At 45.7% G+C, this 16,588-nt stretch overlaps 1 protein-coding gene across 1 annotated transcript in view; it reads left to right on the forward strand.

Moving 5' to 3' along the window:
* The window catches only part of LOC149287145 (polypeptide N-acetylgalactosaminyltransferase 17), a 62,293-nt gene that overhangs the window by 27,069 nt on the left and 18,636 nt on the right, over positions 1-16,588 (forward strand). The window contains exons 4-5 of the mRNA XM_089493367.1: positions 12,142-12,308; positions 16,355-16,529. Of these exons, the coding sequence (XP_089349493.1) occupies positions 12,142-12,308; positions 16,355-16,529 (342 nt within the window). The remainder of the gene's footprint in view (positions 1-12,141; positions 12,309-16,354; positions 16,530-16,588) is intronic.

The raw sequence follows: 16,588 nt of genomic DNA on the forward strand, positions 1-16,588 counted from the left end.
GGGCATTAGGCCCATCCTGGACTTGAGACAATTGAACCTGTTCCTTGACTACCGTCGCTTCCGAATGGTAACCTTGGCTTCCATTCTACCTCTGCTCCACCAGGGCCTGTGGTTCGCGACCGTCGACCTGAAGGATGCCTACTTCCACATCGGGATCCGACAGTCCCACCGGAGATTCCTCGCCTTCGCTGTCGGCCCCGATTCGTACCACTACAACGTGCTCCCTTTCGGCTTGGCCACGGCTCCACGAGTCTTCACGAAGTGTATGGCACCGGTGGTGGCATACCTTCACCAAAAGGGCTTCATGGTCTTTCCCTACTTAGACGACTGGCTGTTCGCAGCCGAATCCAAAGACGAGCTGCAGGAGGCAGTCTCATTCACCTTGCGCCTGCTGGACTCCCTCGGGCTGGTCGTCAACAGGGAAAAGTCCCACTTTACACCGACCAAGCGGGTCAAATTCATCGGGGCCGTCCTCGACTCCGACAACTGCCTAGCTTTCCTCCCTCCGGACCGGTTTCAGGCCCTGACAGCATCCCTCAGGCCGTGCATCTCCCACAGAAGGGTGAGAGCCAGAGATGTCCAAGTCGCTCTGGGCCACATGGCGTCGACGACATTCGTCACCTCTTGGGCAAGGCTTCGTCTTCGGCCTCTCCAAGCCTGGTTCCTCTCCGTCTTCTCTCCGTTGGAGGACCCGCCTTCAGTGTGGCTCACGGTACCGAGACCGGTGGCCGCTTCCCTCAGATGGTGGTTGGACAGCTCCAACGTCTGCACCGGGATGCCCTTCCATCAGCCCCAGGCACAGCTGACTCTGACAACCGATGCATCCCTGGAGGGATGGGGCGCCCACCTGCTCGACCTGGTCGTCAAGGACAGGTGGTCCGCACAAGACAAGCGCTTCCACATCAACGCCTTGGAGATGCTTGCAGTACAGAAGGCTTTGAGGGCATTCGAGTTTGCTGTCTCGGGGAGAGTGGTCCTCCTGAGGACGGACAACACCACCGTGATGTACTACATCAACAAACAGGGTGGTACCAGATCCAGGACCTTGCTCGACCTCACACTCCGCATTTGGGATTGGTGCATCCAGAGACGCGTTCTCCTCCAAGCGATTCACCTCCCCGGAGAAGACAACGAGCTGGCGGACCGCCTCAGCAGATCTCCGTCGGTGTGCCACGAGTGGAGGCTCCATCCCGAGACGGTCGGCGACCTCTTCGATCGGTGGGGAACCCCCCGGATCGACCTCTTCGCGACCAGCTGGAACAGCCACTGTCCCCAGTTCTGCTCCAGGAAGCGGATGGACGGATCCCTCGGAGACGCATTCGCTTTCCTCTGGACGGGAGAGCTCCTCTACGCCTTCCCTCCGTTCCCTCTGATCATCAGAGTGGTTTCCAAATTGACTACGGACCGCTCGCATGCGATCCTCATCACCCCGTGGTGGCCGAGGCAGCCGTGGTTCGCATCCCTTCTCCACCTCTCCGGGAGATGCTTCCTCCGTCTCGACCCTCGCCCGGACCTGCTTTCGATCCAGGACGGCCGGATTCTCCATCCCGACATTGAGAGCCTGCCGCTGGTGGCCTGGAGGATTCGGCGCTGACTACCTTACCGGAATCGGTAAGGGCGGTGATCCTGGCTGCGAGGAAACCTTCCACCCAGCGTTCCTATGCCCTGAAATGGAGGAGATTTTGCCTCTTCCTGGACCAGAAGGGCTTGTCTCCTACACAGGTGTCCACTCCAGTGGTGCTGGAGTTCCTGATGGCACTTTTGGATGGAGGACTGTCTCTCACTTCCATCAAATGCTACTTGTCTGCCATCTGTGCCAAATACCAGTTCGGGGGGAGGGTTTCTTTTTTCAAAGACCCCTTGGTGAAGGGGTTCCTGAAGGGTTGTGCTAACCTTTATCCTCCGGTATCGGTACCTACGCCGGCTTGGAGCTTGGAGTCGGTATTGTCCGCCCTCCAATCCAAGCCCTTTGAACCGATGGCCACAGCGGACTTGAGACTATTGACTTGGAAAACCGCTTTTCTTGTGGCCATCACCTCTGCCCGCCGTGCGGGTGAACTCTGTGCTTTACGTAGGGACCAACCATTCCTGAGGTTCCACAAGGACAAGGTGGTCCTCCGTACGGACATTACCTTCCTGCCTAAGGTAGTGTCTGCTTTCCACATGTGCCAGGACATTGTATTGCCTACCCTCGCATCCAATCCGACGTCGGATGAGGAGCGGCGCCTGCACTCTCTTGATGTCAGGAGAGCACTTGCCTTTTACCTGGACAGAACTGCTGCCTTCAGTCGGTCCGAGAGACTCTTCCAGTGCTACTCGGTACCGAAGCAGGGGTTGCCTGTTTCTGCGCAGAGGTTGTCCAAATGGGTGGCTGGTACCATCCACCTCTGCTATGAACTGTTAGGCAAACCTCTCCCTGGTAGGGTTCGGTCCCACTCCACGAGGTCAATGGCAGCATCCTCTGCATTTCTGTCAGGGATCCCCCTCGAGGATGTCTGCAAGGCCGCTGTCTGGTCCCAACCTCTGACTTTTATAAAACATTACAGGTTGGACACCAGAGCCATTCGAGACGCAGCTTTCGGGAGGGCTGTGTTGGTTTCAGGGTTGCATTAACTGCACTACTGATGGTTGTGTTTCAGCACTTATGTACATATGTTACTGTGTCAATTTGTTGAATGATAATTTGCACAATTCCATGAATTGGTCTTGCACGACCTCTTGTTCCCCTCTCAGGTTTAGCAATGTTATTGCTATGTTTGGTCTGTACATCAACAAAAAGACTGACTCCTTTTATGGTTCAAGGTGTTTATTGTAATAAATATGCCTTTGGTTTACCATAGCTATGGTCTCAGGACACTCCCTCCGCCGCATACCTAAGCTTGTCAGTCTAAACCCATTTGTATGATTCGCAGAGACCACGAAGAAGAAGGACAGGTTGCTTACCTGTAACGGTATTTCTTCGAGTGGTCATCTGCGAATACATACAAATCCCACCCGTCCATCCCCTCAGTGTCCTGCTCTCATTTGGCTCTCTTCCTTCGCCTGCTTGGCGGAAAAATTACGGAACTGGGGAAAAGAGCGGGAAGGCAGGGGCCTTATAACGGGTGGGCGGAGTTACCGCCAAAAAGTTTCAATATGTTGCAGAGTTAACTCTGCCCAGTGATTCCAGAAGGTTCCGAGCAGCACTGCGCAGGCGCAGTAAAACCCATTTGTATGTATTCGCAGATGACCACTCGAAGAAATACCGTTACAGGTAAGCAACCTGTCCATCCTGGGGATGTACTAGGGTTAGAAAGGGGCATCACTTCCTGACGCCCCTAACCCTAGTACGGACCCAGTCCATACAAAATGGCGGCGCCTGTTCCACACGGGGGCCACCATTACGACGTCACGAACGCGCCGCCTCCAAACAAAGCGGCACGGACGTGACATTGTCATGCCGTGCGAGGGCGCCTAGAGCACCCTTTCCGCGGTGCGAGAAGGAGCTCTGAAACTATACTTCTGTACTTCTATAGTATAGAAGTGCCTTTAGACGGTTGCGCCAGCGACGCAGAGGAGAAAGGGGCCGAGCGGTCCCTTTCTCCTCCTCCCCTTTCCAGGCCTTTTGCCGCTTCCCCGCGGCCTGGAAAGCGGCGGATCGGGGCTTCGGAAGCTGCCGTTGTGGCAGCTGAGGCCCCAATACAGCGGGGAAAGGGCTGCTTACAGGCCGCCCCAAACGGGCGGTCTGTAATGCACCTCAGCTTCCAAATTGATTTTAACTTTTTATTGTTATAAGGAATATGAGTACTACACTCTAGAAGACTCTTGAGAGTAAACGTCTCCCTGCAACTTGCTTTAAGAAGAGACAAAAAGGCTGGAAAAAAAGTTCGAAAACCTAGAAGCAGGCTTTGGGCACACCAATGGCATTGCCTATCCACAGTGATGGGATTGCATGCGCCTGAGGCAACAGGTTATGCTCACAGTAGCAATGCTTCTGGTAGGGCTTCTCATGACAGAAGGGCTTTTGTTTAGAAGCCAGAATAAATGTGCCAAACAGCCACTGAGCAACAGTAGTAGTTTATGTGTGTCGGGGGGGCGGGGGGTTGACACTGGTATTGCTGATGTGGCACAGTAGTGGCACCAGAGCTACCACCTGTTAGTATTGTACAGAAGGAAGCAAGATAAACCCTCCTTGAATATCTTTTACCACAAAAACTTTATGATGGTCTGATCTAAGATGAAATGAGATAGAGCCAGAAGGTGAAACTCGCAGGTCAGATGGCATTCAAGCTACTGGGGTAGAGCAGAGGACAGCTATGAGTAAGTACCACTGAGGCTAATGGTGCAACTGAACTCAAGCTGAAAGGAGGTTCAGCTGTTGACATGCTCAGGGGTGAAAGGAGAGTCTGAAGCTGCACCAGCACACATTATAGGAACATAGAATGTGAGAAGCATGAATCAGAGGAAGCCAGATATAGTAAAGCAAAGAATGGAACATACCAGCATTGCAATATTTGGAGCAAATGAGTTAAAGTGGACAGGAAAGGGACACTTTGGCCTGTTACACACTGCCAAAATAAAGCTGCTTCGGGTCACTTTGGAGGTATGCTGTTTAAATGATGCATGCGTCCTAAGAGTCCGGAAGCTGTGCCAAAGCCGCAATCCAGTCCTAAGAACTGGAGCGCAGCTTTGAAGCAGCTTCCGGACCCTTAGTACGCATGCATCATTTAAACAGAATACCTCCAAAGTGACCCGAAGCAGCTTTATTTTGCCCTGTTTGTATGGGGCCTGTTGACTGATATTAATAATTAAGGGACAATTTAGTGTTGATATTCTCTGCTACTCTTTCTTTCAGCTACACACTGTCTCTGTTTTGGGATATTTTCCTTAAACTGTTGACACAGAATTTTCTAAATTATTGCTTATTAATAAATGTTTCAAGAGGTTGGCAGTAACAATTAAATGCGATGAAAGACTTAGTTGTAAACATAGTTCTACACAACTCTGGCTTTAAAAACCATATAAACATATAGTAAGTGGAAAATATTTCATCCCAGCAGGAATTAGAAGTCATTTCCATGACAACAGATCTAATATTTGTAGCACAAAATCACAAGAATTAGTTGCGCTCCCTGTCTCTGCCAGAACATTTTTCTTCCATTAATGGGGTGGAAAAGTATATTTTGTGTGGCATGGGTCACACTGAGACACTGAGAAAATAGTTTCAATGCAGTTTGTGGTGGAAAGGTGGGTTTTAAATGAACCTTGATTCTAGCAGATGGGATATTTTAGTGCCTGAAAGTCACAGTTTACTGCAAAATTCATCCAGAAGTAGATCTTCAAAGCAGACCTTTCATGCCATTTGCAGCTCACGTTTTAAACGGTGCCTCCAGGTTTCATCCACATGCTGTATACAGACCTTTTTAATGTACAAGAAGCAGCTGGGATACATATTGTGACTAACATCGTTCCCCCCCTTCTTCTCTGTGAATCTAATGCCATCATTTCCCTCCTTCTCTTCTATGGTTTTCCAGATGAAGAAGCCAGTGGAGTTTTGAAAGCTTGCATGATATATTTTGTGCACATTTGGCCTTTTTTTGGTAGATCTTGGGTGCTGTTCTATTTAGAAATAAACCGTTCTCCTTTTCGGTAACTCCTTTTGAAGGGTGACATTGATAAAGCAGTGATCAAATGAAAAAAAATGCATCAAAACAAGCATCAGAATCAAAGGATTTTGTTCAGTTTGGAGAAAGTGGCAGTGATGGGGAGTCATCATAGATATAGTCTTTTGGTCTTTTGATTCCTTCTCGGAAGTTCTGCATCATCATCCGCCACTCAGTTAATTTTCTGGTTGATCCTGGTGTGTATATAGAAGAAAATTAACCAAGCATTCTTCGCTTTTATCATACTATGAACAAAGGGTTAAAAGATATATTTGTTTTCTATGCAAAACCAGAAGCGACCAAACAAGTACGTACCTTTCTTCATAGTTGTGCCCAAAAGCTTTAGGCTCCTTGTTCTGTTATCATCTCCCTCTTCTAGGGAGCCCTGGTGCCGCAGTGGTTAAATGCCAGCACTGCAGCCACAAAGTTGTGAGTTCGAACCAGGGGCTCCAGGGTTGACTCATTCTCCAGCTGTTGAGAATAGTTGGCTTAGGCCTGTTCCAGACTGCCAAAATAAAGCAGCTTGGGGTCTCTTTGGAGGCATGCTGTTTAAGTGATGCATGCATCCAAAGAATCCGGAAGCTGCACCAAAGCTGCATCAGTGCTTAGGAATGGAGTGTGGCTTTGGCGCAACCTCCGGACTCGTAGGACCCATGCATCATTTAAACAGCATACCTCCAAAGAGACCCCAAGCAGCTTTATTTTGGCAGTCTGTTTACAGACACTTAGAGAGTGATGAGTTTACTATGAAGCCATACAGAAATGTAAATGCTATTGCTAAAATGCTATTGGTTTTCAGATTACACGGAAGTGATGATATAGCGGAGAGGGTCCTGTTTTCAATGAAAATATTTACAGTTTTGGATGAATTCCCCTTCATTTTAAAGACATGCTTGTCTCATAAAGTAATTAGTAGCGTAATTAGAAGTTATTTTCCTGGAGTCTAAAGTATTCTTTGCAGTCCTTCCTCCAGTTGCTCCAGCATTAGGTGATGCAGGTAGCTGTAAAAGAAAGGAATTATTTTTCAAGTAAGGGGGAAAGTTAAATACTGTATATACTCAGGTATAAGTCTAGACATGTTAATCAAAAAATTGACTCCAAAAACCTGAGTCGACTTATCCACGGGTGAGTTTAAATACTGTACTGTACATTAATTCTTATTAAAAATGGAACCATTCCCTGGCGAAAGGCAAGAGTGTCATCTGTTACCCTCTTTATATTCTCTCATCCACAAAGCCTTTAATACTAGCACAAACAGTTATTCCTCCTGGAAGTTTTTTGGCACTGTTTTCCTTTGCACCTTTTGTTACATGCCCCAAAGTTTTACTCTCGACTTATCCACAGGTCCTACCAAAATCCATAATTTTGGCCCCCAAACCTGCCCTCGACTTATACGTGGGGTCGGCTTATAGTCGAGTATACGGCATGTCTATTCTTTTTTTTGGAGGGAATTGAAGAGAATATGAGGAGGGAAAGTGGAAGAAGCTGGGTGGTTTATATATAAAAAAGGGAAACCTGGTCTGCTACCTTTGTAGAGGTCACTTTTGCTAGAAGCAGTCACCTTACCATTCTATGGCCTGTTCCAGACTGCCAAAATAAAGCTGCTTCGGGTCTCTTTGGAGGTATGCTATTTCAATGACGCATGGGTCCTAAGAGTCCGGAGGTCGCGCCAAAGCCACACTCCATTCCTAAGCACTGGAGGGCAGCTTTGGTCCAGCTTCAGGATTCTTAGGATGTGTGCATCATTTAAACAGCATACCTCCAAAGAGACCCAAAGCAGCTTTATTTTGGCAGTCTGTGGCCCGTTACAGACCGCCCAAAAGGGGCGGTCTTGGGCCGCTGCCGGTTGCAGCGCGGAGGAGCCGCAGCAGCCAAACTGCGCGACTCCTCCGCGCTGCAAAAAAGGAGTGCAGAAATCGCACTCCTTCCGGCAACCCGGAAGGGCCGCCGCAAGTGCCAAAGCACACACTCGCGACAGCTCTTCTGGGTTTAGACGTCCGGATGCTCTGCATCCATTACATCAAGATGGCAGCGCCCATCTGTATAGGGCGCCGCCATCTTGCCGTACGGAATACGCGCGAGGGGCAAGGCGCGTCCCCTCGCGCGTATTCCTGGCGCAACGACGGCGCCGCTTAGGCCCGTCTGTAAGGCACCTGTAACAGGCCTATGTCAAACATGTTGGTGCCCCATGCTTCGTTACTGTACCATCCAGCATTTAAACTTCCCTTTCCTGTGTCTTCCTTCTCATGATGTCTGCAGCAGTTGCCAGTTGTGATCAAGAATAACAGTTAGCTGAACTGAAAGAATCAAAAGAATTATATGCTTTGCATGCAAAAGCAGTATGAAGTAGATGAAACGATGCTTGCAACTGCTAACCAGGGAAGATGCGGGAGGGATCATACTCAGCCCTCAAAGATCAATGGAGTGATCTGACATTCTTTGCAGAGGAAGCACATAATTAATGGCCTAAGGACAATGTGAGGGCAAGGGATCTGTGCATCATTGAAGATGACAATCCAAAGATAAATTTTAGGAGGTAAAGATTAAATTATAAAGGGTGTTCCCAAAATGCTTACAAGGCATGCGGGATCTCTGTGTGTGAACTATTAGTTCAGTTTGCAGTTTTTGCTCTCTCTGTATGCAGTGCAAGTGCCATGGCATTTTTAAGCCATTATTTTATTAAACTTCAGAGACAGGAGCCTCAGCAAAGTCAGAAAGCTTTATTCAGAAAACTGAGTGGATCACAGCGCATTGATGTTGTCAGAAGCATTGTCAGTTCTGCAATATAATAAAAGCTGATAGCAACTCAGACATTTTGCACAGGATTACATCCCATTCATTCAGAACTGAAATCATTCCATTTCTGAGGACTACTCCCTCCTTGTTTCCCTCATGTCAAGCATTCTCATGGAACCTCACAGTTTGTTGTTTCCTACGGATGAGGAACAGTCCTCCCACCCAGCATAACCAACTGGGTAAACACATCCCATCACCCAGTATTACGAATCATATACAAAATATATACCTAGAAAGCATGGCAAGAACTATGATCCTCACAGTTATAGGCTATAACCATGAATGTTTTAATTATGCTAACTCTTTGGAAAACAAACAGTACGTAGAGAGATTGTGTCGCACCTTTCAGTTAGTTAGTTCAGTTAGTCTCAAAGGTGCTACTAGAGCTCTCTATGTCCTGTTCCAGACTGCCAAAATAAAGCTGCTTCGGGTCTCTTTGGAGGTATGCTGTTTAAATGATGCATGCACCCTAAGAATCCGGAAGCTGCACCAAAGCTGCCCTCCAGTGCTTAGGAATGGAGTGTGGCTTTGGCGCGACCTCCGGACTCTTAGGACCCAGGCATCATTTAAATAGCATACCTCCAAAGAGACCCGAAGCAGCTTTATTTTGGCAGTCTGGAACAGGCCTGAGTACTGTTTGGAAAATAGAGTATTCCCAACACAGCAACCTGCTTGCAAATAAGGGTTCCACTAAATTTCTGTGATTTCCACATTCTGCACCTGCACAGATATCTCCATCCAAGTCATTGATAAAGATGCTAAATAGTACTGGGCTCAGGACAGAACCCTGTGGGACCCCACTGGCCACTTCTTTCCAGGATGAAGAGGAGCCATTGCCGAGCATCCTCTGGGTTTTGGCCGCTCATTCAATTACAAATCCACCGAACAGCATTGTCTAGCCCACATTTGACTAGCTTGTTTGCCAGAACATTTTCTATCTGTGGTTCGGTTAAGTAGAATGCTATATCATCTGCAAACATACTAATAATATGGTGAGTTCCGGTTACTGAAACACCTTACAGTTGCTGGTTTGCTTGAAGGTTTTGTGTCAAAGGCTACAGAGCGGTGGCAAAAAGGAGGGGAGATAAAGGGCATCGCTGCTTAATTCTCTTAGAAAGGTTAAATTCTTCTGTTTCAAGTAAATTTATACAGATCCTTGCCTTTGAATTAGAATAACGTCGTTTAATGACTCTCAAGAAAAGGTAACCCTTACCCAATTTATCTGAGATACTTTATTTTGTTCAAGCCTATCAAATGCTTTGTGTGCATCAAGTGACACAATTGTCAATAAATAATAATAATAATAATTATAATAATAATAATAATGTCAGTGCTTTTCTTTTCTTAAAAGTATGCCTAATCGGAGTTCAAGGTTTCTCTATGTGGCATAAAGCAAGTTGGATAATCTTTTAGCATGAAACATTTATTGAGACAGCAGGCAAAGGTTGACGCCAGTATCTTAACATGTTGATTGATTAAGGATATTGAATGATAAGATTCAACTTTAAAGGGTTCTTTCCTGGTTTTGCAATTAAAATTAATCTGGGTGTTTTCCAAGAACGAGATATTGGTCCTCCAGACATATGTTCAATTCATCTTTACTAAGGTCATAGACAACCATAGGTGATGCCAAGTATCTGTTGAGCCATTAACGATAAAAGTTATAGTTCTTTTCTATATTTATTTGTATCTCATTATATTCAATGCACTCCTGTATTAGTAAACCATGACGCATCTGTTGTGTTTTGATAGGAGATCTTTGAAAGTAGGGAAAGATGTCATGTTTGTCCATATCAATTTCAAACATGTTTAGCTAACGCTTGGAATTTTTCTAGCTTAATAAGGACACCCCTGAAGAATTCATATTGACCGGTATTTAGACCTCCTGCGTTCCCTTTAACAAATAAAAAGCGTCTCCTCGGGTCAATCGATACATCTTCAGCTTCAAAAGGGAAAGAAGAGGCATAAAAATTGCACAACCTTTAGCCGTTGATGTTCCTGGGGCCAAATATTTTCATATGGTTTATATGATTATATGATTTACTGTAAAGTTTGATGTACTGCCCCCTCCTTTAATATCTTTCTTGTAGAGAAAGACATTTATGTCGTCAGAGAGCCACCTTGATACCAAAACTATTCTAAAGCCCCCCCACCAACGTTTATAGTTAAACAAGATAAACCTTCCATTTATGGACAACATTGTGCTTTGTCTTTTAGTGTGTGCTCTGTGTGACCTTTTGCAAAACAGTGCAATGGCAATTATTGGAATATGGCAACCAGAACATAATAAAAGCAGCATTATGCCAGGAGCCTGGGGCTAACTGAGAGGTGCTACACGATCTCTACATACCGTTTATTTTCCAAAGAGTTACAGAAATATTTAAATGGGGGAGAAGGTCTTTAAACCATTCAGTTTTAAGGCTGTGTGTATTTTCTTTGTCTTCTGATTTCAGGGAGTCTGCGAACCCTCATGTTCTAGCAGTGACTCCAGTTCTTCCATTTTTAGTTTTATCTCTTGTGTGACTGTGAATAGGTTGCAAATGGCCTTTTGATTCTTTAACCTAATTTCCGAAGGCTCCATTTCTGGTGCAGGTGATGCCAGAGACTTTCCCTTTGAGAGCGGAGATAGAGGTTTCAAGTGGCTTAATGCAAGCCATCGTTCTGAGTTTAAAGCTTTAGAGTGTTGTTGTAATTGACTTGACATTTCTTTCAAGAGATCTGATGGCTGCAGATTCCTGTCTTTGTCATTTTAGTCGGCTTTGCTGCCTTGGTTCATCTGAGAGAGTGAGATTAACTGGTTTGTTTTCCTTTCCAAAATAGGACATAAAGGCCCCTTACCCTATCACGGACTCAGTCTGTACAAAATGGCGGCGCCCTGTTCATACAGGTGCCGCCATTTTGACGTAGCGGATGCTCTGCGTCCACACGTGGCGCCCTGGAAGTGACGCCGCGAGTGCGCCCTTTAGCACTGGCGGAGCCTCTTCTGGGGCCTGAGAAGGAGCGCGATAACCATGCTCCTTCTCTGCAGCGTCCGGGAGCTGCGCCATTTAAAGGCTGCGGTTCCTGGACGCTGCAAGCAGAGGCGGAGCCAGACCGCTGCTTCTCAGCGGTCTGTAACGCGCCTAAGTTCTCCCTTTGTTGGTTTGCATAATGTACTTTTAGCTCTGTAGGCGTTGACTTCTTAACTTCCCGTGTGTACCTTTCATGAATAAATTGCTTTCCTTTAGGTTCAGAGTGCTGGAGTTAAGCGACCGTTGACATTGGGTGACATCAAACTCCTTCCCACAGTCTACCTTTGGGAAACACATTTTCAAGTTGACAAAGTGTGAAAAATTCTTGAAGAGATCTCTGGCTTTATACAATAAAGTTGAGCTTGGGATTGGTCTAACCGTCCTTCATCGATTAGTCTGGGACCACACAGACCACTGGAAACCACTGCTTTAAAATCTGTTTTATTTGGATGCTGCCATCATGGAGTTGCTGAATTAGTTGCTTTATAGTATTTTATCCAGCTAACCTCAAAGTGTATTGGAAAAGCAGGGTGCAAATAGTCACATTTTGTGGCCATGTATTCCGTATTTTTCGTTATGCATAAAGCAAAAAAAAAAAAAAGCCATTAACAAAATCTCTGTATACTCTGCTTCTTGTGAATGTACAAGGTATGCTTTCCCACTAACTTTACTTCTCCGTCTGTACCTTATAGGTGTAAAGAGTTGAAATATCCAAAGGATCTCCCACAGATTTCTCTTATTTTTATCTTTGTGAATGAGGCATTATCGGTCATTCTGCGTTCGGTTCACAGTGCGGTGAATCATACTCCAGCTCACCTCCTGAAAGAGATCATTCTTGTAGATGACAACAGTGATGAAGGTGAGCAAACTGGTTGTTGTTGTTGCTGCATAAAGGCATAAAGGCATAAAGGCTTCAGTTTTCCTCCAGCTTTGTGCAATTGAAAGGAATGCTTGCCCAGCTCCCGTATAAATAGAAAATCTACTAGTAGCATGGGATATGGAGTGTGCATTCTCTGTTCTTCTGTTCACAGTGCTTTTAGATCTTGAATGTTAATGATCTTGGAACTTCTTCTTTTATCATCAAGATCCTGAGGAACCTATATGTTACTTTGATCATAGTTGCACTGCTGCCTACTATTGAGAGACATTCTCCTAGGCCAGTGGTTCCCAAAGGAGGAGATCAAGTGTGGGGTGATGGTAGGTGCAGCCTCCTTTTGAAACCAAAACCATTCATCCTCAATGAAGTCACCCTGCCAGTCTGTTGCAGCAGAAGGAAAAAGGGAGGAGGAGGGAGGGAAAGGAATGTAGCAGCCTCTTTAAGATTAACTGGTTTATTTTAGCACAGCGATGGTGAACCTTTTGCAGACCGAGTGCCCGAACTGCAACCCAAACCCCACTTATTTATTGCAAAGTGCCACGTCCCTCTGGCTTTCTAGGAATGAAATCCAGCAAACTGTGCTGGGGCGACAGCATGCGTGCCCACAGAGAAGGCTCTGAGTTCCACCTCTGGAATGCGTGCCATAGGTTCGCCGCCACTGTTTTGGTATGACTGATTCCACTTCCTCAGATGCAGTGGTTGAAGAAGTGGATTGATACCCACAAGAGCTCCTACCAAAATATAAACCAGTTCATCTTAAAGGGGCTGCTAGATTCTCTTTCCCCTTTTTCATTCATCTTCAAATGCGAGCTAAAAATTTCCTTCTTCAGTGCCTTTTCTTCCATGCAGAATGATTAATGGAGATTTTTTTGGGGGGGAGAGAATATCCAAGGCTCAGTGTGTAGGGTTATTATAGCCCCAGATTGGCCAGATTAAATCCAAATTCTAGTTATTGTATATAATACCTGTTAGGACCATCGGCTGGCCTGGAGTCTAAGCTATCATCATCATCATCATCATTAAAAAATAAGTCTCCAGCCCATCTGGAAGCAGAGATAGACTGGAGAAAAGGAGATCCCTCTAGTCTTGGGGAGTGGGGGGTTGTTTTTATTAAACGAATGCCAAAATAATTCCCAAGTAAACGTTGCAGTTTTGTGGTGGAGTACTTACGATGGAGATTGCCCATGTGCTTAATTTGGGCCCATGCACTGTGGACTCCTCTTACTGAAATCACTAGTGGGATTGGTAGCTGTTTGTTGGGTCAAAGGCATCGTCCTTCCCCATCACATGCTAATAGAGTCTTTTCCTTGTACCTGAGCAGCTTTGTACATCCTCTGCCCCTGAGCAACGCTCCCTGAATTAAAAGAAAATTGGAGGTCAGAGGCATAAATTTCAGCTGAAATTAACTCCTTAAGGAAGCCAAATAGAACCAGTTGTACAACATTTTTTTTTCCATGGGACGTGAGTTTGGGGAAACTTTCTTCAGTATGTCATGCCTACCAATGTGTGTGTGTGTGTGTATGCCTACCAATGTTATTGCTTTTAGCGTGGTGTGGTGGTTTGAGTGCTGGACTCAGCCATGAAACCCACTGGGAGACTTTGGGCAAGCCACTTTGGGCAAGGAAGGAAAGGACAAACGTCCTCTGAACAAAATTCTGCCAGTAGGGTCACCGTAAGTCAGAAATGACCAGAAGGTACACAACAACAACAACAGAGATAAGAAAAGTATGGCCCACATTACACCGTTGAGACTGTTGAAACCATGCATTACAACCCTAGAAGATTCCTAAAATCCCAAACTCTCCCCCCAATTTAAAAACTGTGGCCTGTTCCAGACTGCCAAAATAAAGCTGCTTCGGGTCTCTTTGGAGGTATGCTATTTCAATGACGCATGGGTCCTAAGAGTCCGGAGGTCGTGCCAAAGCCACACTCCATTCCTAAGAACTGGAGTGCAGCTTTGGTGCAGCTTCCGGATGCTTAGGACCCATGCATCATTTAAATAGCATACCTCCAAAGAGACCCGAAGCAGCTTTATTTTGGCAGTCTGGAACAGGCCACAGTGTGCATTTTTGCCCCAAACAGTTCAAAAACACAACGCAACACCCCTCTCATATTCTCAATTCCAAAGATTAACATAAACATGAACAAAACGAAACCAAAACTTGGAAGTGACCAGTTCCACCAATGGCCTTTCTTTCCCCTTTGCAACTGTCTACCGCTTCTGGCTTCCAGCTTAAGATGGGTATCTAAACACTGACATTGAGTTGATTCGCTCTTATTTTACTTTTGAACGTTTAAAGGTTGAAAATGAAAACCAGTGATTAACATATCTGGGGAATACGGGAAAAATGTTGTGTGTGTTGAAGAAAAACCTTCCAATTTTCAGAATCTCTCAAATTAGCATCATCTTTTCCAATTACTGAATGAAAACCATGCCAAAGTTAATTAGGGATCTCAAAAAACAATGGGACGTTTTGCATAGCAAATGGGTAACTATAACTTATTAGCTAGCTAGCCACAGTAAGTTGGGATGCATTCTTGATCGTCTGGTTCCAGAGTGGTCCTTTTCAGAGTTTCGTGTTTCTTTTTCCAGTTTCATGTGTCACACCAGGATGATTACAATAGCATAAGTCACTCAGCGTAAGGATAGTTATGCTGAGCCATAGGACCAACCAGATCTCTTTGGTTGGATTAAGGACCACAATTCAAAAAGCGTGTTGACAAGCTGGAGCGTGTCCAAAGGAGGGCAACTAAAATGGTGAAAGGTCTGGAAACCATGCCCTATGAGGAACGACTCAGGGAGCTGGGTATGCTTAGAATCATGGAATCATAGAATCATAGAATCGTAGAGTTGGAAGAGACCGCAAGGGCCAACCAGTCCAACCCCTTTCTGCCATGCAGGAACTCTCAATCAAAGCATATCCAAGAGATGCCCATCCAGCCTCTGCTTAAAGACCTCCGAAGAAGGAGACTCAACTCCAAGGGAGTTTGTTCCACTGTCAAACAGCCCTTACTGTCAAGAAGTTCCTCCTAATGTTGAGCTGGAATCTCTTTTCCTGGAGCATCCATTGTTCCGGGTCCTGTTCTCTGGAGCATCAGAAAACAAGCTTGCTCCCTCCTCAATATGACATCCCTTCAAGCATTTAAACATGGCTATCATATCACCTCTTAACCTTCTTTTCTCCAGGCTAAACATCCCCAGTTCCCTAAGTCGTTCCTCATAGGACATGGTTTCCAGACCCTTCACCATTTTAGTCGTTCTCCTAGCCTGGAGAAGAAAAGGTTAAGAGGTGATATGATACCTGTCTTTAAATATTTAAGGGATGTCATATTGAGGATGTAGTAAGCTTTTTTCCTGCTGCTCCAGAGAATAGGACCCGGAGCAATGGATGCAAGCTACAGGAAAAGAGATTCCAGCTCAACATTAGGAGGGCCTTCCTGACAGTAAGGACTGTTTGACAGTGGAATTCACTCCTTGGGAGAGTAGTGGAGTCTCCTTCCTTGGAGGTCTTTAAACAGAGGCTGGATTGCCATCTGTCGGGGATGCTTTGATTGTGAATTCCTGCATGGCAGAATGGCGTTGGATTGGATGGCCCTTGGGGTCTCTTCCAACTCTTTGATTCTGTGCAATAGGATCATGAATTATGCATTTAAACTCGTGCATTTAAAAGGCTGCATGCTTTGCATTTAGTATATCTTTCACGTTAACCCTGAACCAATATTTAGTGTATTTAAAGTGCCGTTTGCACTTTAACCCTGAATCAATGAACCATGGCCATAACCATGGTTTACCACTTGGTACTGCATCTGAATAAATTGGTTTATATCCACGAAAGCTCACACAAAAATAAAAACCAGTTATTCTTAAAGGTTTAAAAATTAAGGAAGGAAGGGGGGAATAAAAAGGAAATGAGGCAGCACCTGAGCTTTTGTGGATATAAACCAATTCCTTCAGATGCAGTACCAAGTGGTAAACCATGGTTATGGCCAGCATCTGTATAGTTCTTTTGGGTTTCTTCTACTTCTAGAGGAATTGAAGGCACCGCTGGAAGAATACGTCAATAAGCGGTACCCTGGCCTTGTGAAAGTGGTACGCAACCGAAAAAGGGAAGGCTTGATCCGGGCGCGCATTGAAGGCTGGAAAGTTGCTTCGGGTCAGATCACTGGCTTCTTTGATGCTCATGTAGAGTTCACAGCAGGCTGGTAAGTCAAGGATGCCAGACTCCAAGCTTTATTTAGCAAGTGTGAGATCCATGAGAATT

This window comes from Sceloporus occidentalis, unplaced genomic scaffold, assembly GCF_023333645.1.
Source record: "Sceloporus occidentalis isolate IW3139 unplaced genomic scaffold, rSceOcc1.0.p SCAF_64, whole genome shotgun sequence".
NCBI lineage: Eukaryota > Metazoa > Chordata > Lepidosauria > Squamata > Phrynosomatidae > Sceloporus > Sceloporus occidentalis.